At 38.0% G+C, this 27474-nt stretch overlaps 3 protein-coding genes across 6 annotated transcripts in view; 2 read left to right on the top strand and 1 right to left on the bottom strand.

Annotated features, from left to right (window-relative positions):
* LOC100890423 (pre-rRNA 2'-O-ribose RNA methyltransferase FTSJ3) overlaps positions 1–9640 on the top strand; it is a 33287-nt gene extending 23647 nt beyond the window's left edge. Inside the window, exons 13-16 of the mRNA XM_030992003.1 lie at positions 6568–6670; positions 7524–7611; positions 8395–8582; positions 9417–9640. Coding sequence (XP_030847863.1) covers positions 6568–6670; positions 7524–7611; positions 8395–8582; positions 9417–9621 — 584 coding nt within the window. The 3' untranslated portion in view covers positions 9622–9640. The remainder of the gene's footprint in view (positions 1–6567; positions 6671–7523; positions 7612–8394; positions 8583–9416) is intronic.
* LOC115926751 lies at positions 852–5669 on the top strand. 3 transcript variants are annotated; one of them, XR_004065247.1, is made up of 2 exons: positions 852–2456; positions 4415–5669. XR_004065247.1 is itself a non-coding variant. In XM_030992004.1 (2 exons), the coding sequence occupies exons 1-2, from the start codon at positions 2337–2339 to the stop codon at positions 5396–5398; spliced, it is 1104 nt and encodes a 367-aa protein (XP_030847864.1). In that variant the 5' UTR covers positions 860–2336; the 3' UTR covers positions 5399–5669. The 3 variants fall into 3 exon arrangements, 2 of the variants coding, with proteins under 2 accessions (XP_030847864.1, XP_030847865.1); XM_030992004.1 differs by having other exon boundaries at positions 860–2456; XM_030992005.1 differs by lacking the exon at positions 852–2456 and adding an exon at positions 2499–3562 and having other exon boundaries at positions 3625–5669.
* A 5306-nt stretch (positions 9641–14946) lies between the features above and the next one.
* Positions 14947–26121, bottom strand: LOC115926750 (voltage-gated hydrogen channel 1-like). Of its 2 annotated transcripts, XM_030992001.1 has the most exons (6): positions 25833–26121; positions 23933–23971; positions 21456–21623; positions 20307–20436; positions 19522–19689; positions 14947–15256 (listed from the first exon to the last, which is right to left on the bottom strand). In XM_030992001.1, the coding sequence occupies exons 1-6, from the start codon at positions 26097–26099 to the stop codon at positions 15003–15005; spliced, it is 1026 nt and encodes a 341-aa protein (XP_030847861.1). In that variant the 5' UTR covers positions 26100–26121; the 3' UTR covers positions 14947–15002. The 2 variants fall into 2 exon arrangements, with proteins under 2 accessions (XP_030847861.1, XP_030847862.1); XM_030992002.1 differs by lacking the exon at positions 23933–23971.
* Positions 26122–27474: the final 1353 nt, after the last annotated feature.

Below are 27474 nucleotides of genomic sequence, written 5' to 3'. Positions count from 1 at the left end.
ATCATTTTCGACTGCGCGCAGTCGAATTCCATCTAGTTAAAGTATAAGTTCTTAGTCAATGAAACTTTGACTATAGGGTAATCAAGTATCCCCAATCATGTGAGTAGAATTTCAGATCACAAAGTCAAGGTCAAAGGTCATTTCAGGTCAACAGACTTGGACTATGTTGTAGCATCATCATCGAAAACTTAACCTAAGGTTAAGTTTTTGAATTTTTGATATAATTTTGAAAGTATAAGTTCTTAGTCAATGAAACTTGGACTATAGGGTTATCAAGTCTCTCTAATCATGTGAGTCGAATTTCAGGTCACTAAGTTAAGGTCAAAGGCCATTTAAGGTCAACAAACTTAGACTTTGTTGTGGCATCAACATTAAGATTTTCAAAATGCTTCTTCTTCGTTATTTTTCAACCGATTTTGATTCTGATTGTTTCATATGATAGGGCTAGGAGGGGATTTAAAATTTCTACACAGAATCGTGAAATTCATTATCTATGCTAATTTATGCAAATTTATTCGAAATCACAAAAAAGGCTTCTTCTCCTTCATTTCTTGACCGATTTTGATTTGGTTTGCTTTATATCGTAGAGCTAACTTTGGTACACTAACCTTCTATTCAGAATTTTGAAATTGTTCTCCATTAATTAATTATGGTAATTTATGCAAATTTATTCCAAAAATAACAAAAATTGCTTCTTTTCCCTCATTTCTTGACCGATTTTGCCTTATCTGGTAGAGCTAAATTTGGAACAATAAACTTCTACACAGAATTGTGAGATTTTGCTCCATTGATTATTTATGGTACTTTATGCAAATGAAATGAAATTATGTCCCTTCCAGGGCATCAAATTTCTATTTTATTTCATATTTCGTCGTTCGAAATTACATGAGATCCCGCCAAGCGCATGCGCAGTCAATTCGCCGCGCATTTGAATTTTACAGGGAAAGTAACTTTCCCTCAGCAGTCAAAATACCTAATTTTCGGCGTTTTTTCGGACCACCGGTTTCGAAAAAATACTTCATTAGGGAGAGAAACTCTCCTTTTTCATGTTTTTGGAAGACTTTTGAGAATCTGTGCTGTTTGTATATCAAAAATCGAAGTTTTGTTCCGATTTCCACGTACACGATGGCGTCTCCGTCAGGCAGCACCAAGCAGAAAACCAGCGAAACGCTGAGCACGGCTAAAGCCGGAACTTCCCCGGGCGAAACCGCCGCGGGCCCCTCTACGAAGCCTGAGCCAAAGCGCTCATCGGCAGTGAAATCCTCCGATACGAAACGCAAAAGTGTCTTGGCAAAGCCTGCCTCGAATGAGTCTAAGAACTCTGGGCCTAAAAAGAAGGGCAAAAAGCCTGAAGGAAAGGAGGACTTCACGGATTTACGAGGAAGACTTGACAAATTGGAATCCTTAATGGAGAGAATGGTGGATTTTTTGCCTTGTCAATCTGCAACTCGCCCCACAGGGGATACAGCTGCGACGAACGTGAGATTTCGTGAAGTTGAACATGATGATGATGATTTTGAGCATATTGACACTGGAAACATGGGCCAATGCCCTACGTCATATGACATTGGCAGCATGGATGAGGGTGATGTCAACGAAACTGTTGCACCAGGTTTGACTTTAGACCAGGAGAATGAGGACAAAGTTCCTGCCCTGGCTCAGAAATTTGCTATCCCTACTGGGGTTGGTGGCGCGATCCACGATGATTTAGCAAAGTCTGCCATGTACCTCATGTCCCACCAGCTAGAGGAAAATGTGTTGGAGGAAGCTGGAGGGAAATACCCTCCTCCAAGCAATTGTACTCCACTGTGTTGCCCCAAAGTGAATGCAGCAATATGGGAAAACCTATCCTCGCAAACGAGAAGCCGTGATTTGAAACTGCAAAGAATCCAAAAGCCTTTGACAAGGGGACTCACAGCTTTTATTCAAACTCTGTCCCCCGATAGCCTATCTGAGACACAACAGGATGCATTGGCATTGCTGTGTAACACAAACTTTGAAATCAACTGCTTACGCAAAGATCAGATTAAGCCAGACTTAAATGCCAAGTACTCACATCTTTGCAAACCTGCCACACCAGTGAGTCAGTACTTATTTGGCGATGACTTAACAAAGAGAGTCAAAGATCTTACAGAACAACAAAAAGCTGCATCTGGCGTGGTGCGTGGACAACGTACACCCCGCCCCCAGTACCATCCGTACAGGACGCAAGCGTCCAGCACTTTTCAATACCGCAGACAAGGATGGAACCGTGCCACCGGCACATCACAAACTTTTCCAAGTAGCAGGCCCGCAAGTGGGAACTACAACACGCCTTTTTTAGGCCAGCGAACCCAATGAGGCAGACCATACAGAGCTCCGCCTCACACCCAGACGATGAGCATGGGAAAACAGACCCAATCCTTCCAGCGGCCACAGGCAGCAAGGAGGAAATAGCTACACCATTACCCAAAGAGGTAAGTAGCACATATGAATATTGTGAGAATGTTAATGCTCCTTCTACTTCATATACATTACAACAAGAATGCATCTCAAATGTGCCTGTTGGAGGTCGATTGATATATTTCTATCGTAGATGGCGTGAATTAACGTCAGATCTATTTCTGCTATCGGCAGTGCGAGGCTATGAGATCGAATTTGATTATTCGAAAGGGGTTCCCTCAAGAAATAAGCCCCTCTACGGCTACAAAAAGAGCCCTTTAGAAATAAATCAGATTACTAAAGAAATCTTGGCTCTACAAGCAAAAAACGTAATAGAACCTTGCTCATTTGAAGAGGGAGAATTCCTCTCAAACATCTTCACGAGACCCAAGAAAGATGGGGGTACTCGTATGATCTTAGACTTATCAGAGCTTAATCAAAGTCTGAATGTACAACACTTTAAGATGGATAACATCCACACTGCCAAGCACTTGATTTCTCCGCACTGTTATCTTGCATCAATCGACCTCCAAGATGCTTATTACTCCATTCCAGTAGACCCAAATAGTAGAAAATACTTGAGGTTCATGTGGCAGGGTGAGCGCTGGCAATTTGCAGCCTTACCTAATGGGCTCAGCACAGCCCCCAGACTGTTCACAAAATTGCTGAAGCCAGTCTTTGCCGAACTGCGACAAGCAGGTCATACAGTCATAGGATATTTGGACGACACCATAATTATTGGTGAAACAAAAGAAAAGCTGAAAGAGAGTGTGAGTGCAACAACCAAGATCCTCTCAGAATTAGGATTCCTCATTCACACTAAAAAATCAGTGCTCACCCCAACACGTGAACTAGCCTTTCTTGGCTTCATTCTTAACACTGAGAGTATGATTGTTAAATTGCCTCAAACAAAGGCACAAGAAGTGAAAGATTTATGCCGTGAATTAATGGGCACGTACCTCCCATCAATACGAATGGTAGCACGAGTGATTGGGAAGGTCATAGCAACTTTCCCTGCGGTTGAGTATGGCCCCTTATACTATAGATCAATGGAAAGGGACAAAATTGCAGCCCTCAGACAAAACAGGGGTCATTTTGACAGAAAGATGAAGTTGTCCCTTGAGGCAAAAGAGGAGTTAAAGTGGTGGATGAACAATGTTTCTATGGCCTCCTCCCCAATTGTTAGGAAAAAACCTGACTTAGAATTGCACACAGATGCCAGTGGCCTTGGATGGGGAGCTACTGACCTCCAGAAGCAAACAGGGGGTCGTTGGAATGAATTTGAGGCAGAAAGGGCACGAAACAATGAAATAAATTTCCTGGAAACCCTAGCCGCTGGGTTGGGGATAAAATCCTTTTGCATGAATAAGCGTAACGTTCATGTGATGGTAAGAATAGATAATACCACTGCAGTGGCTTATTTAAATCACATGGGAGGCTGCAAGTCCGCAATGTGTGACAAGATGACGAGAGAAATTTGGCAGTGGTGCATTTCTCGAAATATTTGGGTCTCCGCAGCCCATGTACCTGGTCGGCTCAATACTATAGCAGATGAAAGATCCAGGAAATTTAATGATCGAACAGAATGGAAACTAAACAGACAAGTGTTCGATAGAATAGTTTCCCACTTTGGTGTACCAGAAATAGACCTGTTCGCCTCGAGACTAAATGCTCAAGTAGAGAAATATGTCACTTGGCACCCAGACCCTGGGGCTTTTGCAGTTGACGCATTTACGCTAGATTGGAAACCTTTTGCATTCTATGCATTCCCACCGTTCTGTATGATCCCCAAATGCTTGCAAAAAATCAGAGAGGATAAAGCTAGAGGGTTACTTCTGGTCCCTAATTGGCCTACTCAGGCGTGGTTCCCTCAGTTGGTTAGCATGATGGAAGGAGAGCCACTGTTTATCCAGAGGCAAGAAGATTTGCTACTCCTTCCTGTGTTAAACACCACCCACCCTCTTAATGCTAATATTGACCTCTTATGTTGCAGGTTATGCGGCAACATTTTGAGAATCGGGGACTAAGCAGACGAACAGTGGATATCATTACAGCTTCATGGAGAGCATCAACCTGCAAGCAGTACCAAGTGTACATCACACAGTGGCGAAGATTTTGCCACAGCAGGAATACGAGTTACCTCCAAGCCGAGGTGGAAACGGTACTAGAATTCCTTAGTAGTTTATTTCATGACAGGAACCTTAGCTACAGTGCGATCAATACAGCTCGTAGCGCTTTATCCACTTTTCTGATTCTCGTTGACAGTAATCAGACAATAAGTACTCACCCACTTATAACCAGACTGATGAGAGGTGTTTTTCAACTCAGACCTGTCGTACCTAGATATACAGAAATATGGAATATTAGTCCAGTCCTCAATTTTCTAAGAAAATTGTCTCCAGTAAACTCCTTAAACCTCAGAGATTTAACACTCAAAGTATGTATGCTAATGGCTCTTGTATCGGCACAGAGAGTGCAAACCTTGCATATATTGAAGACTAACAAGATGACCCTGAAAGGGGGCTTTGTGGTTTTTCATTTGGATGAACACTTGAAGCAAAGCAAACCAGGAAATACCGATTTTAATTTTAAATTGGAAGCATATCCACCTGATAGAAGATTGTGTATTGTAAAATATGTGAAACATTATGTCCAGCGCACAGGACCACTTCGTGGGAATGAGAACTCATTCTTTGTAAGTTACACCAGACCTCATAATAGAGTAACAACTCAAACCTTATCTCGCTGGATCAAGACCTGCTTGAAAAGAGCAGGTGTGGATACAAACGTTTATAAGGCTCATTCAACGCGGGCAGCATCAACTTCAGCAGCTGCCAAGGCAGCACTTCCAATGGACCAGATCCTAGCCCGAGCAGGATGGTCTTCAGAGAAAACGTTTAGGAAGTTCTACAGGAAACCTTTTGAAAACAAGAGAAACTTTACCCAGGCAGTCTTACAAGATAGCACACTGCTTTAAGAACTGCATCAGAAGGTTTTTCAATAGAACTGGCATTAAGAGACCAGCTGTCTATTTAATAGAACTGGGATTAAGAAACCAGATGTCTAGAATAAACTAGATACAGAAACGAACAATGTTTTTGCAACATTATGACATCTTATATATGGACGTCTTGTATGTGAAATGTTTTGCCACATGTATGAACAGACTACAATAAATGTCAAATATGGTGAGTCATTGATTAGAAGCATTCAATTCAATCTGCATAATCAGTGTTCACTTTTCCGTACATGTTGGTTGTTCCAAATGTGACTACTATGCTTCAAAATCTCATGTAATTTCGAACGACGAAATATGAAATAAAATAGTAAGATTAAACGAGAACTTACCGTTTGAAGTTTGATCTTTATTTTATGAATATTTAGGAGGAAGTTATTACATGCCCTCCTCACCCACCCAAACTTCAAACTTAAGTGTAAGTTCCCTGTTCCTTACTATTGAGAGTAGCCACATTTGTAGCTTTGAATATTGACTGCGCATGCGCTTGGCGGGATCTCATGTAATAACTTCCTCCTAAATATTCATAAAATAAAGATCAAACTTCAAACGGTAAGTTCTCGTTTAATCTTACTATTTTTGACCAGTTCAAAAGTGTACCACATAAAATTTACGATATTTGTTGTTGTGAGATGCGGATGAGCGCTACGTCATTGACGTTCTGGTTTATCATATTGAATTGCGTTATGCAGGCGAGACCGCCGAGAGCGTTTCCCTTGTTTATAATTTGAAAATAAATAAATGCATAATTTTGACACAAAAGATAACTACAGCAGTAATTTTCATGCTGTCTTGCTTATATGACAAGGATCCTCCATTTAGAAGCAAGAATTTCACTAGCTTTTAAAAAAAAAACTGTCATTTGTCACTGATGACAAGTTTTGTGAAACACCCCCCTGGTCCTATTGTGATGTTTATGTTGTCTATCATTTATTTTGATGGTTCTTCTATGATTATAAACACAACAATATAGTTTTTTCTTTTTCATTTTCATATATATATATATATATATATTACATATTTTACAATGTGTGACCAAAACAAATTCCATGTATTCTTGTGAATTTGGATGAATAAAAAGAATTTAATTTAATTTAATTGAATACCTATTTCTTTTCTCTCACTTGCAGCAAAAATCAAACAGCATTTGGACCCTGAGGGACTGGCTCTGGGTACCATGATGGCTACATCAAAGAAAGCAACCAGACAGATCATTGAACATGCTTACCATAGGTATGCCTGCCATACATCCTCTTCATCTTGTCATCAATCTTGTAACATGTATCACCTCAGGCCTTAAAAAAAAATATGTTGTATTGCCTTTTAGGTGCCAAAACATGGGTCGGTCGGTCTGAAATATATTTATTTTTTACTTTTTTTTAAACTCCCTCCTTGGGCTGATATTTTTCAGTTTTGAATGCCTTAATACATTTTTTTCTAAAAAACTGTAATTTTTTATTATTTTTTTTCTAAAGCAGACCGTAGATTTCAAGATTTTGCGGTCGGTCGCAAAGGGAAATACAACATCTTTTATTTTTTAGGCCTCATAGTTCTACAGAATTTAGAGAGAGAAGTAACGGTGCAATGAGAACTAATGTTCAGGAGAAAAAATTGAAAAGAGATGGTCTTTCTGTAGAGGTGGTAGACAAAAATGGGTTTTACTATACTTTAATGAAGTAAGGCAATCTGTTTAGAATGACATAGACAAGAGACATAGTTTAGAGTAATTCTGAATATCTGACTGAATGGTGACGAACATGGGAATGTCCGTTACTAACAAATTTCTTTTGCTATATGGGCCAAATTTCTTATCATTTTGATGACTCCAGAACCTTGGAGTACACACCAATACTTATAAGCTACATGATCAACTTTTTCTGATCGATTCTGCACCGTTTCTTTCACAATGCAATCGCATGACCAGAACTCAACTTTATATGTAATTAATCATTAAATTCTAAATATTGGTCTATTGTGAGACTTTTGAACAAGATAGGGAAATACACAAACTACACTACTAGTTGGTGAGGTTGTTAAGACTTCAAGGACAAGTCTCAATGAAAACGATTGTATTCTTTAATGTCAGGTATTCGTATGGAGACCAGGACAGGATCCCTGATTGGCTGAGATCGGATGAGACTAGGCACTGCAGGAGAAACACGCCCGTTACCAAGGTTAGATAATGAGCAGAACAATCAACCCCCTCTACTGCCTACAAGCTGGCCAGTAACTACCCCTGACCCGCCCCCTTCTAGATAATGACCACCCATGGAAACCTATCTCTTTGCGAGGATAATCTCAGAAATCATAGTTATTCTGGGGGGCGTTTCACAAAGATCCTAAGTTGAACTTAAAAGTTATGGAAAGCTGTTTGCATCCATGAAAATATTTTGTAATTTTTTTTTAAGGCATAAATATTGATTTAAATCATTCATATTTTCTATTATCAAGGAGATTTCATGTTCTTGATGTGGAATTTATCCAGCGTCTAAAATACTTAAATTTTCGCTTTCGAATATATTTCATTTTAAAGCTACAATGCCCAGCGATGTCAAGAAGAGGAACAGGAAAAGGAAGGAGAGTTATGGAATCTACATTTGCTCTCCATAATGCTCTCCATAATGTTTAAGTCTAACTGAGAGTTAAGTTTGACTTGGGATCTTTGTGAAACACCCTCCAGGATGATTGCTACCTAGTACCATCCTTGTATTTCAAAAGGTCATAGTTGTGACTGACTGAATGATACTTGATCTTGGGGCTAGTTGGTCTGTGGTACTACATGTAGGTGGAAAAGTCTTGAAGGTTTTTAAAGCCGGGGTAATAATAAGTGATAGATGGAGCTATAGAATTGCCTATTAATATTATTATTTGATAGTTGTAGGGTACTGTACCAATTCCAATGCCCATCCCACCAAAACATTATCTCCATTACGATTACTTTCCTTATCTCGTTACAGGAGCTTGTTGCAGAGTACCGTGCGAGGCTGCGGGAGGTCAATGCCCGTCCCATCAAGAAGGTCGCCGAGGCCAAGGCGAGGAAGAAGAAGAAGCAAATCGTCAAGTTGGAGAAGCTGCGGAAGAAAGCAGAGGTGATCAGTGACCTGGTGGACACCTCGGAGACGGAGAAGATGAGTCAAATGAAGAAGTGAGTCTCATCTTCTGTTTGGTTGAGACGGGGAGATAATTTTGAAGATCATTTCACTAAAAGAGAAGGTTGAGTTCTGAGAAGAGATGGAAAATAATTTGTGTGCGTTATCATTGTATTATGCATATGTGGAATAACATCAGATAAAAAATATTCTGTGAAAAGCATGGCTCTTTAAATGCCTTCATATTCTATTAAAATATGGCATGTAAGATCATAAAAACTGGGACAGATTTTTATGCCACATGTTTGTGTAGTCCCATATACATCTTTCTGTGTACAGTGTTTGTAACTTTGCCAAGACTTGGCCAAATTTCTTATCATTTTGATGATTCTAGAACCTTGCAGTACACACCAATATTTACATGCTAGATAATCAACCTTTACTGATCGATTTCACAACGTTTCATTCACAATGCGAATAATGCAATTCAACTTTATCTTTCAAGTAACTGCATTACATACATTTTGTTTTCTGTAAAACATGAAATGGATTCATATTGAATTGTCAATGGGTTATACAATTTTCAAAGGTCACTTAATATACTAGCTTAAAAATATGGAAGCAATAAGCAACTTCCTAGTAGAGACAGGGGGATTAATGAAATGACGTTAAATACCCGGTAATTGAGAGTTTTACTTTCTTTAATTAACTACAATATTATATATTTGTTTCTAATCTCCCTAAATTTTTAGCTAATGAAAGTTATTTGATATGTACCAGACATCATTTCATACAGAACATTCAGTTTCAGAGATGTTCTTTTGCCCTTACTGGTATGTGATTATTTCTAACTCTCTCTCTCTCTCTCTCTCTCTTTACTTCCCTTGCAGTCTGTACAAGAAGATGAAGATAGGGCAAACCAAGAAGAAGGACGTCAAGTACGTAGTCACCAGGAAGCACCAGTCCACCAAGAGGGTCAGTCGACCCAGTGGGGTCAAAGGTCCTTTCAAGGTCGTCGACCCCAGGATGAAGAAGGACATGAGGGGCCAGAAGAGAGCAGAGGCAAGGAAGAAGAGGGACAAGAAGAAGCGTTGATCTCTCTCCCTCTCTCTCTCTTTCTCTCGTACCTCATCAATGAACGAACTTGATATTATAGGGGACAGCGTAATAGACCAGTTCACGGTTAGCACATGTCCCAAATGACCCAGAATATGAAGAGGTCCCACCTTGTACATTTTGAAGTAATCACTCCTACAGCCGTGGATGGGCTACATCAAAAGCCTTCGTTTCCCCTTTTCAAAGAATACTTCCACCTGTGCATCATGGAGTGCACTACCTGTTACATGATTACATGACTTTCCGTGTATTTCACAATTTGTTCTGCAATGACCTTTATCTGCTCACGCTCATACTGCTACCGCGAACTGGCTTATTGCTTTGTGTAGAAGCACTGTGATGTCATGGATTACAATGGAATAATCTGGCATGTACATGTACATTGATGAAACCACATGGCCCCTTCAATATCTTTTTCACTTTTATCTGTAAAATGGCCCCAAACAATTAAATTATGTCAGGAATAGTCATATTTGTTTAGCTGCACAAGATGAACAGCTGTAGAAATTGTGTACATTCATCCAAAGATCGAAATTTTGTCCTTTGATGATTGTGTGCATTTGATGCAATGTATTGTGCACAGGAAAGAAAGATATTGATGACTTTTATCATTCCGTATTGTGTACATGGCACGCTTCTTCAAATGATTTTAAGATTTTAAGATAACCAGTAGCAAGACTCTTCCTCAACCGCGGACTTGACCTAACAAATTATCAGTGGCCCCCATATTATAACAACTTTTACAATATTAGACATCGCATGTCATGGCCCCAAACATTTAAATAATGTCAGGAATAGTCGGGTATGCTTATCAGCACAATATATGAACAACTGTTAAAAATATTTAGGTTCTTCCAAAGATCAACATTTTGTCACTTTTATAACACAATGTTGTGTGCATTTGAGTTGAACCTACCAAGACTTTAAAAAAGGAAGAAAAAAAGAAGCCAATTCCCTACTTCGTATTCTTTTGGGGTCTCATGCTATTTAGGAGATTTTTGTCGTTCAGCAGACATGTGAACTATAATACTATCACAATCATGTCTATTGGATGGACGTCTATATGTTGGTATTATGAAGACATCAAAATAGTGAAATATTTTAGAAATAAATGATTTTATGTAACAAGTACATTTTCTTTGGTTTGTCATTGTTTCATTTTTTTTCTTCTGTGGTAAAATTTAAGATCATATTTGAAATTATAAATGGTAGAATAGATTGACGAGTACTTAGTGAACTATTCGTTTTCCGGCCCCCCCCCCCCCCCTAAACTGGCAAAATTCAGTGAGCATACAGGATTTCAAATGCCTCCACACAGGCAACTCGCGTGGTGGGTGCTCACGACGTGCAGTAACTGCACTACACTACTGCAGTACCTGTATATAGAGCCAGCAATGTTTCATTTGAGCCGTGCAATTTCTTTTTTGGATGTGATGTGAATGCGAGTACGGTACATGCAATTACAAAGTGTCGAAGGAATGATACAGGTGGAAGGGATATAAAACAAACATACAATGACTAATTCTCAGAACTAGCTAATACTATTCGTAATCGCACTCAGGAACATCAATAGTACTATTTGATGTGCCTTTGATGGGAATAGTTTTAGCTAGATCCTCGAGTGTCATTGTATACTATACCGGTACATGTATTTCTGTGTGTCTGCCTGTCTTCCTTCTTTTCCCAGTATCCATAATATAATAATAATAATAATAATATTCAGCTTTTATATAGCGCAAATCACAATAAGTCTCTAAGCGCTTCCAAACTTAGATATTATTACCCTGGCTTTAGCTGTGCTGCCATTATAGCGCTCTTGCATTTCAAGGAATAAATTCCTACCAGGTACCCATTTACTTCACCTGGGTGGAGTGTGGCAAATGTAGATCAATATCTTGCCAAAGGACATTAGTGCGGCGGCGGGACTCGAACCGCGGACCTTGTGATCGACAGTCCGGCGACGTATCCACTCGACCACAACACCTCATCATCATCATCATCATCATCATCATCATCATCATCATCATCATCATCACCACTCATTTATGTAAATACAAAATAAAGCCATCAGATAATGGTAAGTACAGTTCATGTAAGAGTGATTTTCATGTCATTGACAGCCTAACACCTTCTCACAATACTTCTTATGTAAATTCATTTAAATAACTAAGACAGGACAACGTAATCTTCTTTTCAACTTCATATTGTTTTTTATTCAAAAACGTCCTCAATATATCCTTATTTACAATAAAATCTCCCAGATTGTCAATAGCACCAATATTGAGATCAATAATAAATGGACATGTTCATCTAAAAAATTGTAAGCATTTTGGGTGTTTAAAATCATTTTAATTTAAATGATTTACTCTGGTATGCAGCCATTTATTAAAATGGTTGTGTAAATTATTTTAATTTCCCAATGAAAAATGGAAATAATGTATATGAAGATTCACTTCATTAAATTTATAAATATGATGTTCTTGTTCATATTCAGTAAGTTAATTCATCTTTCCACATGAATTTGAATAAAAAATTCTCCCACGCTTGGGTCTTTGTGATTTTTTAAATACTAAATTATACAAAGGTCTGGCATGATAATGTGATATATCATTGTTATCCCTTCCCCCACCCCTAAAAAAAAACACACAAAAAGGTATGAGATTGCTTTCAAATCAAATTGCCAATCTGTTACTCTGTTTTCATCGTAGCTCAATGAAAGTTTCCAATGGTTCAATTCCTCATAAATATTAAATGGAGGAATAGGTCATGCACTAATAACGATAAATATAACAAGAATGATAGAATTCTTATACCACCGAATACCATGATTCATACCAACAAGTGGCACAAGTAGTTGTTAATCACTTCACAGTTGAATTAAAAGGCAAGAAATACGTATTCTTACATCGTAAACTTGATTGAAGTTTGGAAGAACTTGCAATAGAATTTGATAGGAACATTTAAATGTGACATTGTACATGTAATTACGGAGGCTCCGAGTAGTCGTACGAGTAAAAAAAAAAAAAAAAAAAAAAAAATCATTACAATGGGATTGCAGACAAGTTGTATAGAGTACAAAGGGCTATATAATGCATCTTGGGTACAGGTAGGAAGGGAGAAATGTCTAATAAACAGGATAAAGGATTTGCCAAAAATATAATGTTTTCAGACGAAGCTTTATATGAAGATGTCTCCATATTTTAATGTTGATACATACTCATTATAGTGGCATTTGGTATTGCTCTTACAAAAGTAACAATGTATAACTCATGGTGACACTCCTACTATTACTACCCCAGTTAAATCTTAGGCTTGGCCAAGATTTTGTGTATACAGTAGGAAATACACTGCTCCTGTTCTTAAATTTTCTGCATTTACATATAAATATATATGAGTTGTTTTAGATTTACAAGTTGAAACTTCCAATGGGGAAATCAAATTTGAGGTGGTAAAGAAATTCTCACAAATCATTTAACACAATACAAGATACACACATCTACAAATCCTTAGAAATTGCACTGATTCCATCTACAATATATTACAAAATATCTATCAATATAAATTACTGAATACTTTTCTTGATTTGTCATATACATGTATTTCATTTCTCAAAATATATATAAAACAAATTAGATATTTACCCAATTTCCAACAGCTAGAAAATGTAATGGAAAAATAGAAACATTGCATAAAAAAATGTACATGCATGAGCTTGCCATGTAAATAACTGCTACCACAATAAAAACTTCCGTCACTGGTTTTGACAGGTCTTTCGATGAACTATACATCTTATGTGCGTACAGCTAACATAAACGATAGACACAAATTTGCAGATAAAAAATGGCAACACATAAGCATCAGACATATCAGAATTATAATCTTATCACAATCATGTAATTAAAGTAATCAAATACTTTAATTTGATGCGCCTCATCAGATGAGCCCAAAATATGCCAATAATGTAAAGTAGGCAATTGTAATACTCCAATATTCTATATAAAAAGAAAAATAATTTTGAAAAGATTGCAGTGTGAGTGTGAGTGTGAGAAAAGAAGGATTAAAAATGTGAAATATTTCTCATTGCCAGTCTTACATCGCCAAGATCTAAAGGTGAACAATCACTTATTTTCAATCTTTGATGTCTGAACTATCAAAGCCTCGTCGTAGAAGATTTCACACTACAACCCTTTACTCTGTGGAACAAATTCCATCTCTCTAGACATATACATGGAAATACATTGCAAGGATCGATGCTCGCATCCACACTCAGCAATTAAATGCACGTTCAAGATACATGTGTAATAAAATCATGCCGAAGGAAAAAAAGCACTTTGATTATAAAATCCCAGAGAAGACTGCTCAATATCCAAGAGAAAATGTTTCACTATCTCATAAAAGAATACGGCACAGGCACGATAGCTCAGTTGGTGGCAGTGGTCTTGTAATTCGGCGACCCGGGTTCGAAACCAAGGTGATACGCTAGTGCCCTTTGGTAAGGCATCAATCCTCATTACCAGGTCTCTCAGAGAGGACCTAAAGCCGTCGGTCCTCTGGTTACTTACTAATAAGTGTTTATGCTTTCTTAGCAGTCGGGTAAAAAATGACCACCACTACACCGATTGAATAAATAGCCCGTGAGGGTTGCAAACAAAATACAAGAGAGAATAACTAATACACGTTGTGCAATGTAAGGTGGGCTCAGAGAAAGTTCCATGGAAATATATCCCATAATATACAATCTGTGACACTGGGAAATTTAAAAAAAAATCTGTTTTATCAAAGCAAACATTGTTTTACAACATATTGATTGATGAGTCAATTAGTTACAAATGTTTTATACATGATTGTTATGATGCACCAACGTTATGTACATGTATAAGGCCCTTCATTTCTTATTGATGAGATTATATATATAAAAAGACATTAAATATCTGCTGATCCGACACATGCCCTGGCGACATTTGCTCTGGGATTCAATTCGTCAAAGATATAAGTTTAGGGTTTGGGTTTCGATTAGGTATCATGTAAGGCTTAGGCTTGGGTTAGGTCCAGGGTTAGGGATTAGGCCTAAAAAAAAGATGTTGTATTGCCCTAGAGGTGCAAAAACATGGGTCGGTCGGTCAGAAATCTTTTAAATTTTTTTTTACCCCCTCTTTGGGCTGATATTTCTCAGTTTTGAATGCTTTAATACTTTTAAAAAAACTTTTAAAAAGCCGACATAGATTTCAAGATTTTTGGGTTGGTCGCAAAGGGCAATACAACAACTTCTTTTTTAGGCCTTATATTCAATCCATGGTTATGGTTGAGGCTAAGAAATTTGTTTGCATTTAAAAAGGAAGTATCCATCTATCAAGGTGTTGTTAGGTGAACGTGGTATCCTGAGGATGGTAATCCGCCTGAATCGTATTCACGTTGTCATCCGTTGTCAGGGTGATGGTGTGTTCTCCTAGTGCCTCTCGCTCTTTTTCATGGCGTCTGGTGTTTCCATCCCCTCCTCCTTCTTCTCCTTCTCCTTCATCTTCTCCTGTGTCGTGTTTGTCAGCCGAGTTCATCTCAACCACCACATTGAGCTGATTCAGGCTAAATTGGGGTTTCTTTGCAACGTAGTCATCATCTAAATGATTAATTTGAAGAAGATGAAGTTAGAAGCATAGTAGAGACAGGGGAGTTGTTTTAATATCTTCTCTTTCTGCTACCAAATTATCATCGAGGAAAAAATAGTAACTATTGCCAGTCCCTCAAAGATATATAATTTCCACTATTCTTACAAACGAAATACTTTGTATATTTGTTTTATATCCCTTCTTTACGATCCGAGTATTCATAGAAGCGATATAATATACAAATAATGAACGGTTATGAGTTCAATGGTGCGAATATTTTCATGAGTTGAAAGATTAACATTCTATTCAACGAGGCGTCAGCCAAGTTGAATAGAATTAATGTTAATCTTTCAACGAATGAAAATATTCGCACCATTGAACTCATAACCGTTCATTATTTGTTTTTGTTTCAGTGAAAATGTCACTTTTTCATTTGTGATTTATGTCTAGTAAGAATTTAGACGATTTTTCATATATTAAGAAGTTTTCTTATTTTCCTTTGAGAAGATCACATGTGTTTCTTTAAGGACACCTTAGAATATCTGGGACCGGTACGTGGCAAAAGTAAGTCACGGCTAAGTTCAGAGCCACATCATCAAGTCAGAGAACGGACGTGTTTGTCCACCATTTTTGATGTAACAGTTTTGTCACAAATGTCTCCGCGAGGGGTAATTTGTGTTCCACGGTTTCGAGTAGATCCTGCCAAAGATGTACGTATTAATTATCAATTGGTTCAGAGGCAATTAAGCAAATATATAATGTAGAAATGTAGAGTTAAATGAAATGTAACTAACGAGCGTGGAATGTACGCAACTTGTATGGCCAGGTTTGGCGAGAGTATTTTCGGTCAGTTAGGTTAATACCATATTTGTCTAAATATGTGTGTTGATGTGCTTGTATAAATAATGCATCAAATAATAGATTTATTTGGTGGCATTAACAGTAAGATTTGAGAAGTTTTTATTCTGGTTTTTGTTGTAAGAAACACTTCAATTTAGAAAGTGGGTAAATGAAACAGATGTTGGTTTTGTATCAATTTTACATTGATAGATGTTACAGTGTGAGAATATTTGGACTGAAGAGGTCATGATTGTATTTCTTTGATTGTAGTCGAAATATATAAGGACAGGTTTTTTGGAACAAATTAATAAACAGGCATTACTCAAGTTGAGATTAGAATGGATATTCAATCTTTATTGCAAATATTCATTTAACATTTAAAGTGAATTATAAGAAGTACATTTACATGAGGGCTAGGAATGTTTACAATTGGTAAATACAAAAAGAGAATTTTGATGCAAAGTGGCAAACTAAGGATATACCTGTTTCACAAAGTCAATATTTAATGGTTTAACAGAACGATGTATTGGTGATTAGCAATCGCAAGGCAATGATGCTAAGGATTTCTTCATCTTTTATTTTTCATACAGATTGAATAAACACTCGATTTATCGAGGACTATCCGATTCAACAGGACAAACTCGACTGAGCATTCCTTCTTTCCGTGAGCCAACAATTCAATATCTCTAAAGCTGACCAGGGAACGGGAGAAGATGTCTGAGAAAGTAAAGAGGAGGACCGCCAAGGCCAAGCTCACAAGAAAGGAAAAGGCAGTCCGCCTCCAGATAGATGAGAATCGTCCTTCATCAGAGGTGAGCGACATGTTTGTAGAGTACCAACAGGCGTACCACGAGCTTACAGGCATCCATGAAGTCTATGCAGCAACTATAGAAGACGATGCAACATTTGAGCAAGAAGGACAGTGGATGGAGAAATGTCAGAAAGATTTCTTAATGTTCCAGATGGATGTTAAGGACTATTTCCGTAAGGAGTCCCCAACTCCAGTGGTTGAAGTTCAGGACAGAAACAATCAAGCAGATCCAAACCCCCTACCTGATGACATTCATACATCCAGTGAAGTCAATCAGGCAAGCCCTCCTACGTCACATGTTAGACAGGTCAGTAGTTTCCAGCTGGAGAGACCCAAGCTACCTAAGTTCAATGGGGATGTGAGAGAGTATGGTATATTTAAATCAGATTTCAAACATCTGGTCGAGAGCAGGTACGGGAACAGGGATGCCATTTCGATTCTACGTACTTGTCTACAAGGACGTCCACTTGATCTGATTAGAGGTATTGGGGCTGATTATGAAGCAGCATGGGAGCATCTTGATTGCATATATGGAGATCCAAGGTTTGTGGCTGACGCAATAATGAACGATCTCCACAAATTCAAGCCTCTGAAAGAGAACGAAGATGGTCGTTTTTGTGATCTGGTACATATGGTGAGAAGAAGTTACAACACGTTAAAGGAAATAGGCCGAGAGAATGATATGAACAACAGTAACATGTTGGCCATGATTGAACGGAAGATGAACCCAGATGACAGAAGAGTATGGTTCCGCTATCAAGAGATAGACAAAGATGAACAGCAATCAGCTGTTTCCCTGGAGATGCTGCTAAAGTGGATGAGCGGAGAGATGAAGGCCAGAATGAGAGCAAATGCTCCCCTAAGAAGTGACAGTCGTCATGCAGTAGGGCACATGTCACAGACACCTCAGAGACAGCAATCAGAAGAAACTCTGCAACACCGTTGCTGGATATGCAAGACAGGAGACCATTGGGTGGACCAATGCAAAAAGTTCACATCAAAGACCGCACGAGAAAGGCTCCAGTTTGTTAAGGATCAACATGCATGTTTTAGCTGTTTGAAAAAAGCAGGGCGGAACCACTCAATGGCAACGTGTCGGAGGAGGCAGCAATGTCCGGAGATGAGGGATGGAAAGAGATGTACCTATTTCCATCATCCATTGTTGCATTTTGATTCTGAGGGTGCGAGTGGAAGAAGCACAGTTGGTGTTGCTGCAGTGGACAGTGGAGAAGCCATGCTGCCCTTGGTTACTGCAGATGTTGGGCACAGAGGGAACATTTTAAGGGGAAATGTTCTCCTGGACTCAGGTGCGCAAATAAGTTTAATAAGAGATGAGTTTGCTGCTGAGCTGGGACTGGAGGGGATCTCGGCTACCATCACGGTAACCAAGATAGGCAGAGATGAGGAAACATTGACAACGAAGAAGTATAAAGTGCCCATTAGAGAGGTAAATAAAAGCAAAACAATAATGGTTACTGCATTAGGAATAGACTGCATAAGTGATGACGTAGCTGCGGTGAACCTGCCGGAGTTGGCCCAGAAGTTTCAACTGAGAGAAGAGGACTTGCAAAGAGGTAGTGGACCAGTTGATCTTCTAGTTGGAATAGACCATGCTAGACTGCATGCCGGAGAAGTTAGAGTAGTTGGCGGCTGTGCTGCTAGGAAGTCCGCTGTTGGATGGGTTGTATTTGGCACAACTCAGAGGGAAGCAGAGAACAGAACAAGAGTTCTTCATGTTAAGTTAGCAAGCCCAGTTGACTTAACAGATTTTTGGAAGATAGAGTCAGAGGGTGTTAATCCTACCTCCTGCCAGTGCACACAGAGTGGGCTTACCAAAAAGGAAAAACGAAGAAGATCTAATAGAACGTTAATCAACAAATTATGCTTTACTCCTAATATTAAAGATAAATTCAAGTTGGATTCAAGCCTTCTCGATTACATTCAGATTGCCTTCGCGTCAGATACACGCAGGGATACGCGCGCCCACGGCAGAGATGCAGTCTGCATATAACCAAAAATGCACGGCGCATATAACCAAAAATGCACGACTGTGCAATATACCATCTATTGAATATCATGTGACCAACAATCCTCAAATCAAATGACAGGGATCCATGTAGGTGTTGTATAATACACTCTATACAAATGATCTCAACATAAATCTTGAAATGAGTACCTTTAAAATAAGGATATATTGGAGATTTTCATCTTGCACTCAGAGTTGAAAATAAAAAAATGAATGCTAATCAAGGTTAGCATCTAGCTCTCTATGGACCAGCCAATAAAACCTTGCTATCTTTATCAGTTGCTTTGTTCCCCCTTTAAGGTATTTCACATTTATATTGTTTGATTTTGATGTTCTTATAATTCTGGAAGTTTAAAAAGGCAATTTTAAACAGTATATCTTTTTTCAAAGCTATTCTTCATCAAAACCTTAATACAAACCAAACACATCTCATTGGGCGCCTTTAAATGTTTGAAACAGATAAATGGCGCCATTCAAGTGATGTGGATCATCATCATCATCATTCATCATCATCATCATCATCATCATCATCATCATCATCATCATCATCATCATCATCATCATCATCATCATCATCATCATCATCATCATCATCTCACCTATTTGAATGCCATGCTGATTGAGTGTATTTCTCAAGACTTCTATCTCTTTCTCTTGTGCTGCACAATATCTTCTGAACTTTTCCATCTCATGCTCCACCTCCGCCCTTAAATGTTTCTGTTGCTCTATCTTCTTCTTAGCTTGCGTCTCTACCGATAGGATTACTCCTGCAGGGGGAGGGGGAGGGGGGGGGTGTAAAGTGGTAACCAGCCATTAATTCATCAAATGGTAACATTTTAAAATAATAATAATGATAAAACAGCACTTTCTCCTTTTTCCGAAAGAGCATAACAAATAATGTCCAAATGTCGAAAACCAATTGAATTGGCTGAGATATGACCATCTGAATAAATAGATTTCCTATAGGACCTCAGTGTTATTTTGCTCTGGTTCATAACATTACGACATTTGGTCACAAAAATGTTTGTACATGGTTTATACAAACCGAGAATGACAGTTTATGTTCTGAGATTGAAGATTGTTGCTCACCACTATCGAATACTATGTTACAGAGTGCAAAGCAACTCTTTAATTTTGTTTTAATGAATACATAGTAAAACAGAACAAGACATTGATCTACATTTGCCACCCTCCACCCAGGTGAAGTAAATGGGAACCTGGTAGGAATTTATTCCTTGAAATGCAGAGCGCGTGGTAGCTTCACTGCTAAAGCCAAGATAATTTGCTGCATTATTGTAGAGTGCTTAACAGAGACTTGTTTTAGGCGCTATATAAGCAAATGTTATTATTATTATTATTATTCATTTTGACAGGATTTTTTTACCATTGACTACCCTGACTATCCTCCACAGTCGAAGCAGGACTAGAAGCTGTAACACTGCAAACTGCTCCTCATAGATGAGAGATACAACGTCCAGTACAAACGATATCACAATGATGATTCCATCAAATACCTGTTCCAAAGAATCGAACAAAATAAGAAGAATAAACAGAGCTTTGAATCTTTAAACCTATGGTATAAGTGGTCACTGTATACAATGGCCATACAGGTATTAAAGGCATCGTTTAACCATGTTAAATCTGAGATGCATGGCCCTACGTGCTATCAGTGTCTGTGATATGGTGAAGCCCTAAAAGACTGACCTAAAGGCTTATAATTACGTTACGTTTGCAGTATTATCTAAGTCCAGGATTTTGTTTCAGAATCTGAGGCAATATGTTACTGAGTCACTTTAGTGAATGGGGATTAATTTACTTGTTTCCCACAATTTTTTTTTTTTTTTTTTTGGGGGGGGGGGGGGCTGGGGGGGGGGGGGGGGGGGATAACTCCTCTAAGAATGAGCAGTGCATTACCCAACATCTTTAAGCAAGACATGGGTATCATTCAAATAGTATATACTGAAATGCTCTTGAAAGCATCTATCATCATATGAGGACTGAAAGAAACATGAAATGGGTCAAATTGATTTTTCACATACCTGAAACTACAATACTTGGTAATAAAGGGTATGAATAATTTAGTTTTTAACTTTTATACTCAATAAGAATAGGTGATGGTAAAAACTGGTAACATTTTCAATTATGGTAAACTTGTCATATATACTAATATACTCTCAATTAGAATAGCTTGTGGTAAAATTGTCACATATATGTTCTCTTTATAAGAATTTGTTTTGGTAAACTAATAATATTAACAATATTGGATATTTATATATATAGCGCACATATCCACCATGCATGGTGCTCAAAGCGCTCCTACTATTACCCCGGCTCTGCTAGGCAGCCGATTTCGGCGCTCACAGTATCCAAGGAATTCCTTCCTATCAGTACCTTGGGTGGAGAGTGGCAAAGGTAGATTAATATCTTGCCAAAGGACATAGTGCCATGGCGGGACTTGAACTGCAAACCTTGTGATCCACAGTCCGACGATTTATCCACTGTAGACCACAACACCTCTAAAAGAGCTCTTTACCTCTAGCTTGCTCCTGAAGAACTCCATCCGGAAGACCGGTATCTTGATGAGAAGCTCTATCATGAAGATAGAGAGGATACCAATACTGATATAGTGAAGGACGTTAGCTGCAGTGACCTCCTTTTCTTCTTTGTCCGTCTCTGTTGCATTGCACTGCCCTTCCTCCTGCTACTCAAAACAAAATAAAATTCAACAAAAAAAAAAGCAAAATAAATTTAATCAAACAAATAAACACTACTCAGCAATGATAATAACTTACAAAGAGTATTTATTCATCAATAAGCCTGTTTGGAGGCAATTTTGTGCATATAAAGCTGTACATCATTTGACATTTGTACAACACTCAAACCAATTGAGATGAATGATGAATACGTTGCTAAGAAAGGCTCCAAGAAGGCATGAAGTTATGTAATCCATCATCATTAATTTTTTGCACCAACAGTATATTCTATAATAAACAGGTGCAATTTTTCTTTTCAATGTTGGCAATTTTTCCAACTGATTACATTGTACATGTGACAAATCTATTGCAGGTAAACTTAAATCCCTTTTTACCTTCTCCTTCATTTTCCTTCTATTTCAAATTTTTCCTCGTTAATTGTCCCTTTCCTTTTCTTTTAGTCTGAGCATGTGGGTATGAAATACCTTGATTGATACTCATACAAAAAAATGTTGAAATCCTAGTGTCATATTAAATCACTCCTATATTCACAGGTGATAGTGAGCACTAAAAAAATTTAGGTTTTTTGTTTTCCCCTCAACCACGCCCCCCTTGAGTAAAAAAAAAGAAGAAGAGGATTCGCGGGGGAAAAATGGCATCTACATGTAACAACATCCCCCCCCCCCCCCTTTCGAGTAAGAAAATTTGGGAAAAATAAGGCAAAATAGGGAAGAATAAAGAAAATAAGGGGGAAATCTAGAAAATCAGGATAACATAATGGAAGAAAGAAAATCTGGTAAAAAAAAAAAAAAAAAAAAAAAAAATCAGCATTTTTTTTCTTCTTTTTTTTAAATCGGGAAGAAAAAGAAAAAAAATTGGGGAAAAAAATAATAATCGGGAGACCGATTTAAATCTGGTTTTTATCAGGCCTGTATATTCAACCCAAACTTTTATCAATCAATGATTCTTGCAACAGCTAGAGATTAACTAATTATAACTGCAATAATCGTGGGTTGATTACAAATTTGAACCAGCAAAACATGGTTAGACTTTCAGTTTACAACCAAAGGCTCAGATCATTTCACCTGCCTGCATATTTATCCTCCAAAGAGAAACAATTTACTTGGTATGTTAGCAATCTTTTATCCCCACAAGTATCGTATCATCTGTTTAGTTTCACAAGGACGTTAACTTCATGTTAAAGCATATGAGTTAATGCTCTTCTGGCTCCAAACAAACGGCATGATTCCATTGTTACATGCTTATTTCCAACAAGAGAAACCAAACACTTTTCCATTATACATTCTTGCTATCAAACTCCAAACTGCAGCTTGGCTATTAAACCACAAACTTAATACATAGTAATAAAAGGTGTTTGTATGATGCCATACGGTATGTGCTATCTAGTGGGCAAAAACTTTTTTTTTGTTGGCCCCATGGAACGTTTTCAAAGTGGGGAGGGGGTGCTTAAGTATATAGTACAGCATAAATTGCCGTGGGGTCCAGGGGCAAGGGGCAGAGTCCCCACAAGCTCAGGGGTTAGAGGCATTTAATTACGATCAGATGGGCCCAGGGGCCCGTCTTAGGGACCCTGGTGGGGGTCCACCTAAAGTGTACTCACTTTAATCTACAAACTAAAACTGTATGTGCTAAATAACAGGGATTCTCAAACATTTTCCTAGACGGTCCAGATGGTCCAGATATCAAAAGAAAGGTGCCAGGTGCATTCGCCCACCCCCCCCCCCACCCCCTCTCCCCCTGCTCTTTAAGGGTTTTAAATACTTAATATGCTTTATACAGAAATCCACCACTTATTAGGTATGTAGCCAGGTTCCCATCCATTTACGCACTTGCTAAATGGCAACCAACTTGTGAAAGAGGAGAAACGTATCCAGATGTAGATGTCCCTGATAGAAACCTGCTATAATCATTGCATGCAGTAAAACTATCTGCACCCCAAATAATAAATAGTAAATTAATGGTGGTTATGCTATAATGGCCATCTGTCTACAATAGTCCCATATGACTCATATCCCCTATAGAAAGACTAAATGCATTGTAGAACCTGTATACAAAGATTATTAAAACCATATCCTTCCAGTGACCACTATAGACAGGTTTGACTGTATTACATTGATAAGATGAACACATACAGGCCTACAATGTTCAGTGACCTTTTAAAGACGGGTTTTACTACCGGGTTATTAAAAGGGTTTACAGCTGTGCAGACAAATATGATTAAATGATCCATCCACCACCGCAGTGTTTTGTTATTAGCATTGTGCCGGCATCAATCACAGCAAAATATCATACTTACAGGATGAGCACAGCCTGCTTCAGGCACATGATTGTTTGCCTGAAATATGTTTAATTGATAGTCAGATATTATGACGATTCATAAACACCTTTGCTTAATGTACTTACTGGTATGCTTACAAAAAGGGGTAAACATCATATATATCGTCGCTGTTTTCACGAAGTGACGGTAGTGAAAAAAAATTGCATTCACTTTGCGTTACGATTTTCCTCACTACCGTCACTTCGTGAAAACAAGGACGATATGTACATGCACACATTCCTTGGCAGTTATTTCTCCCTGTAGACTATTTAGTGCACATTTTTCCACAAATGTGAATGAGGATATATAGTCTTAATGATAATCTAAACTGTTGAAAGTATCAACAAGTACAATCTGCTAGTGCTAGGATATTCCACCAACAGAACTGTCGGTTAACCAAGGAGTTACTTGGCAAGCTTTGCAGAGTTTTCCTTTTCCAATGGGAAGAAAATGGGTCTTTAAAGGAATATACCGAACCTATAATACCAAACTTGATTGTTTGTTTTTTTTTGTTGGGGGGGGGGGGGTTAATTCCTACTAGAAATGATATTGGTTTTTAAATATCCATTTTGTGAGCACCTTGGACATCCTTCAGAAATAAATATTCATGGAGATGCATTATAAAAGGTGTAAATCATTATTTATTCATCATTGTTGCATTTGTGGCATATTCTAAAATGTAGGCCCTGCACTGTCAACATTTTTACAACATGGCACATTGACGAATTAGAAAGTGTCCATTTTCAGTAGCTTAGTAATTAAAAGCTAAACAGTTGGGTTCAATAAGGCAATAGATAGCCAACGTCTTAATGAAAACTGAAAATAAACTTGTAAACTATATCCCAATGCACTTCCACTTTGAGAGAGGAAATGGACATTTTCTTTCGGGGGGGGGGGGGGGGGGGAGATTTATTATTTTGGCCTGTAAGGCCTGCATGGGTATACATGTAGAACAAAAATCAAATCAAACCATACAGTGGCTTATAGAATATAGACTAGTCTTGATGCTAATGAAATTCCAGTAGACAATAGTCCGTAATATGATACCATATCTACTTTCATATACATGTACCTGGCATTTTTAAATTTTCTTGTCATGTCACAGAAATGTAATATCTTTAATAAAAACAATATATTCATCACGTCTGGCATTTTGCCAAGTACTATCAATTTCATATTTTGATCAAATTTTTTAAAATACTGGTACATGAATTTATACATTCTTCTTTGTACCTAGTATGCACTATGAACATAATGGACAAAGAAAGCGGACAAAATATAGTTTCTCATTCTACCCTCAACAATTGCTGTGGTAGACAAAGGAACATCCCTTCACTGCTATTATGTAAAAATGTGTAGAACAGGTGAATATGCATGTGACACCTGTTCTACACATTTTTACATACATGTAATAGCAGTAAAGGGATGTTCCTTTGTCTACCACAGCAATTGTTGAGGGTAGAATGAGGAACTGTATATTTTGTCCGCTTTCTTTGTCCGTCATATTCATAGTGATGAATGATAGGTACATGTATATATTCAATTCAATTCAATTCAATTTATTTTGCCAAGCAATAAAAAACATACAGGGTAAAACAAAAGCAGTATACAAAGTTTCACACAATTACAATATATAGATAAACACAGAAATACACAGAATCAATTTACACACATGAATAATACAAAGGAAATTGCTAATGCTGGTAGCAGCCAGAAAGGAGGTGGTCCTTGTATGCGGCTGACCATTAATAAAATATAAAAATATATAGACTCTGTAATTCTACATGTTCATGTACAGAGTGTATGAAAGAGTATGAAAACTTCCATTATGCTTGAAAAATTCTTTTCAAATTGTATAGCACAGGATATAAATACGTACGCTCAACACTTCAAAGTCAATGACAAGCTCGACGATGACCAGAATGCAATCGATGACGACCAGGACCAAGATTGCGATGTGGAATTTCTGCGTCTCCATGATCTCGTGGAGCTTCTCTCGCAGCGAGAGCGGTTCCGTCCTGGCCGGGTGACCATCGTGAGAGTCGCTGACCACCGAGTCGCTGCTGTCGTCTTTGACGATCACCCTCTGCTGATCGTTGCCTTCGGAAGGCTTTGTCGTGTCACTCAGACGACGGAAACCAAACATCTCGGCATCTGCAGGGGTTGCCTCACCTGAAAAGACAAAGAAAATACATGAATGAAAACATGAAAATGCATACTTGTAGACCTGACATTTGCTCCTACAACACTTGCTCCAGGATGTAATGCCTCTACTAGCTGGGTTAGGGTTAGGTTTCAATTAGGTTAGAGCTAAGATTAGGTACATGTATAGAGTATATATAGACTATTTGGTAGGGTTGAACTTGGAATTTGGTAATACTGGTAATCATTTGTAAAACCAGACTTACTGTGTTTTTATGTTTCAGTTCAGGGCCCCCGTTTCATAAAAACTTGTTATCAATAACAAGTTACAATAACTGTTATAATTAAGCTACTGAAATTGTTGCATTCGATTGGTTGACAGCAAGATTGTTATAAAAAATGTAACACTTGTTATAGATAACAAATTTTATGTCATGGGAGCCAGACGTGTACATGAATAATTTTACATATACATGTGTTCAAGCCCTTACATGTACATTGTATGTGCTCACAAGTGTACAAGTGTATGTGTGTGGTGACAACTCTACCAGCACATTAACATTAAAGAATAAATCAAATTTTCACAAGAATATAAACTACATTGCACATAGTCATACATGTATAATATCCTGAATCTAAATACACCACTTGTTCATATACACAATGGCCCGAATTCACAAAGGAGGTTTGTCGACAAACCTTGGTTTTCGTACGTCATATGACGCGTTTTACGCGTTTTTTACAAACCTGGTTTGTAAAGAACAAAAAGAGGTTTGGCGAAACAAAAGGAGGTTTGAGCTCAAACCTTGTTTTGTGAATTCGGGCCAATGTAGCTGGAGCAGATCGATATAAGTCTTAAAGGTAAAGACCAGTAATGGTCATGCGATTGCATTGTGAAAGAAACGTTGTGGAATCGATCAGAAAAGGTTGATCATCTAGCATCTAGCATCTGCAAGGTTCTGGAATCATCAAAATGATAAGAAATTTGGCCCATTCTTCGTAAAGTTACAAGCACTATACACAGAAAGATGTATATGGGACTACCCTATCTCTCTCACCAGACCATGAGAGAAATAAATTTACCAAATATATGAATTAGTAGGCGGTTTCCCGGCAAATTTTTTATCATCATGTATTAGTCAAAACATATTCTTTCACATGATTGGTAATGAGAGCTTCCATTTCATTTTTTGAAATTGGGGCGTTGCCAATACTGGTCTTTACCTTTAAAAAGATAATGCCTATTTTTTTCAGATGATGCCAAAAAAACTCATTTACTTTATCACAGCAGAGTTAATGCCCTTCTAGGTCTGACCGACAAATTAAAAAAAAAGATACACATTTTCAAAAGTACTGTTTAAAAAAAATCTACTCCACAT

Source organism: Strongylocentrotus purpuratus, unplaced genomic scaffold (assembly GCF_000002235.5).
Source record: "Strongylocentrotus purpuratus isolate Spur 01 unplaced genomic scaffold, Spur_5.0 spur5_scaffold_2, whole genome shotgun sequence".
In the NCBI taxonomy this organism is placed as follows: Eukaryota; Metazoa; Echinodermata; class Echinoidea; order Camarodonta; family Strongylocentrotidae; genus Strongylocentrotus; species Strongylocentrotus purpuratus.
This window is presented reverse-complemented; position numbering and strand designations above follow the sequence as displayed.

Excerpts from the sequence above, each read along its gene's own strand:
- LOC115926751 (XM_030992004.1), top strand. The coding sequence starts at position 2,337 with ATGAGGCAGACCATACAGAGCTCCGCCTCACACCCAGACGATGAGCAT. Across the intron at positions 2,457-4,414 it reads CTACACCATTACCCAAAGAG|GTTATGCGGCAACATTTTGA; the intron begins GTAAGTAGCACA and ends CTTATGTTGCAG.
- LOC115926750 (XM_030992001.1), bottom strand. The coding sequence starts at position 26,099 with ATGTTTGGTTTCCGTCGTCTGAGTGACACGACAAAGCCTTCCGAAGGC. Across the intron at positions 23,972-25,832 it reads TTGACTTTGAAGTGTTGAGC|GCAAACAATCATGTGCCTGA; the intron begins GTACGTATTTAT and ends AACATATTTCAG. Across the intron at positions 15,257-19,521 it reads TCAGCATGGCATTCAAATAG|ATGATGACTACGTTGCAAAG; the intron begins GTGAGATGATGA and ends TTAATCATTTAG.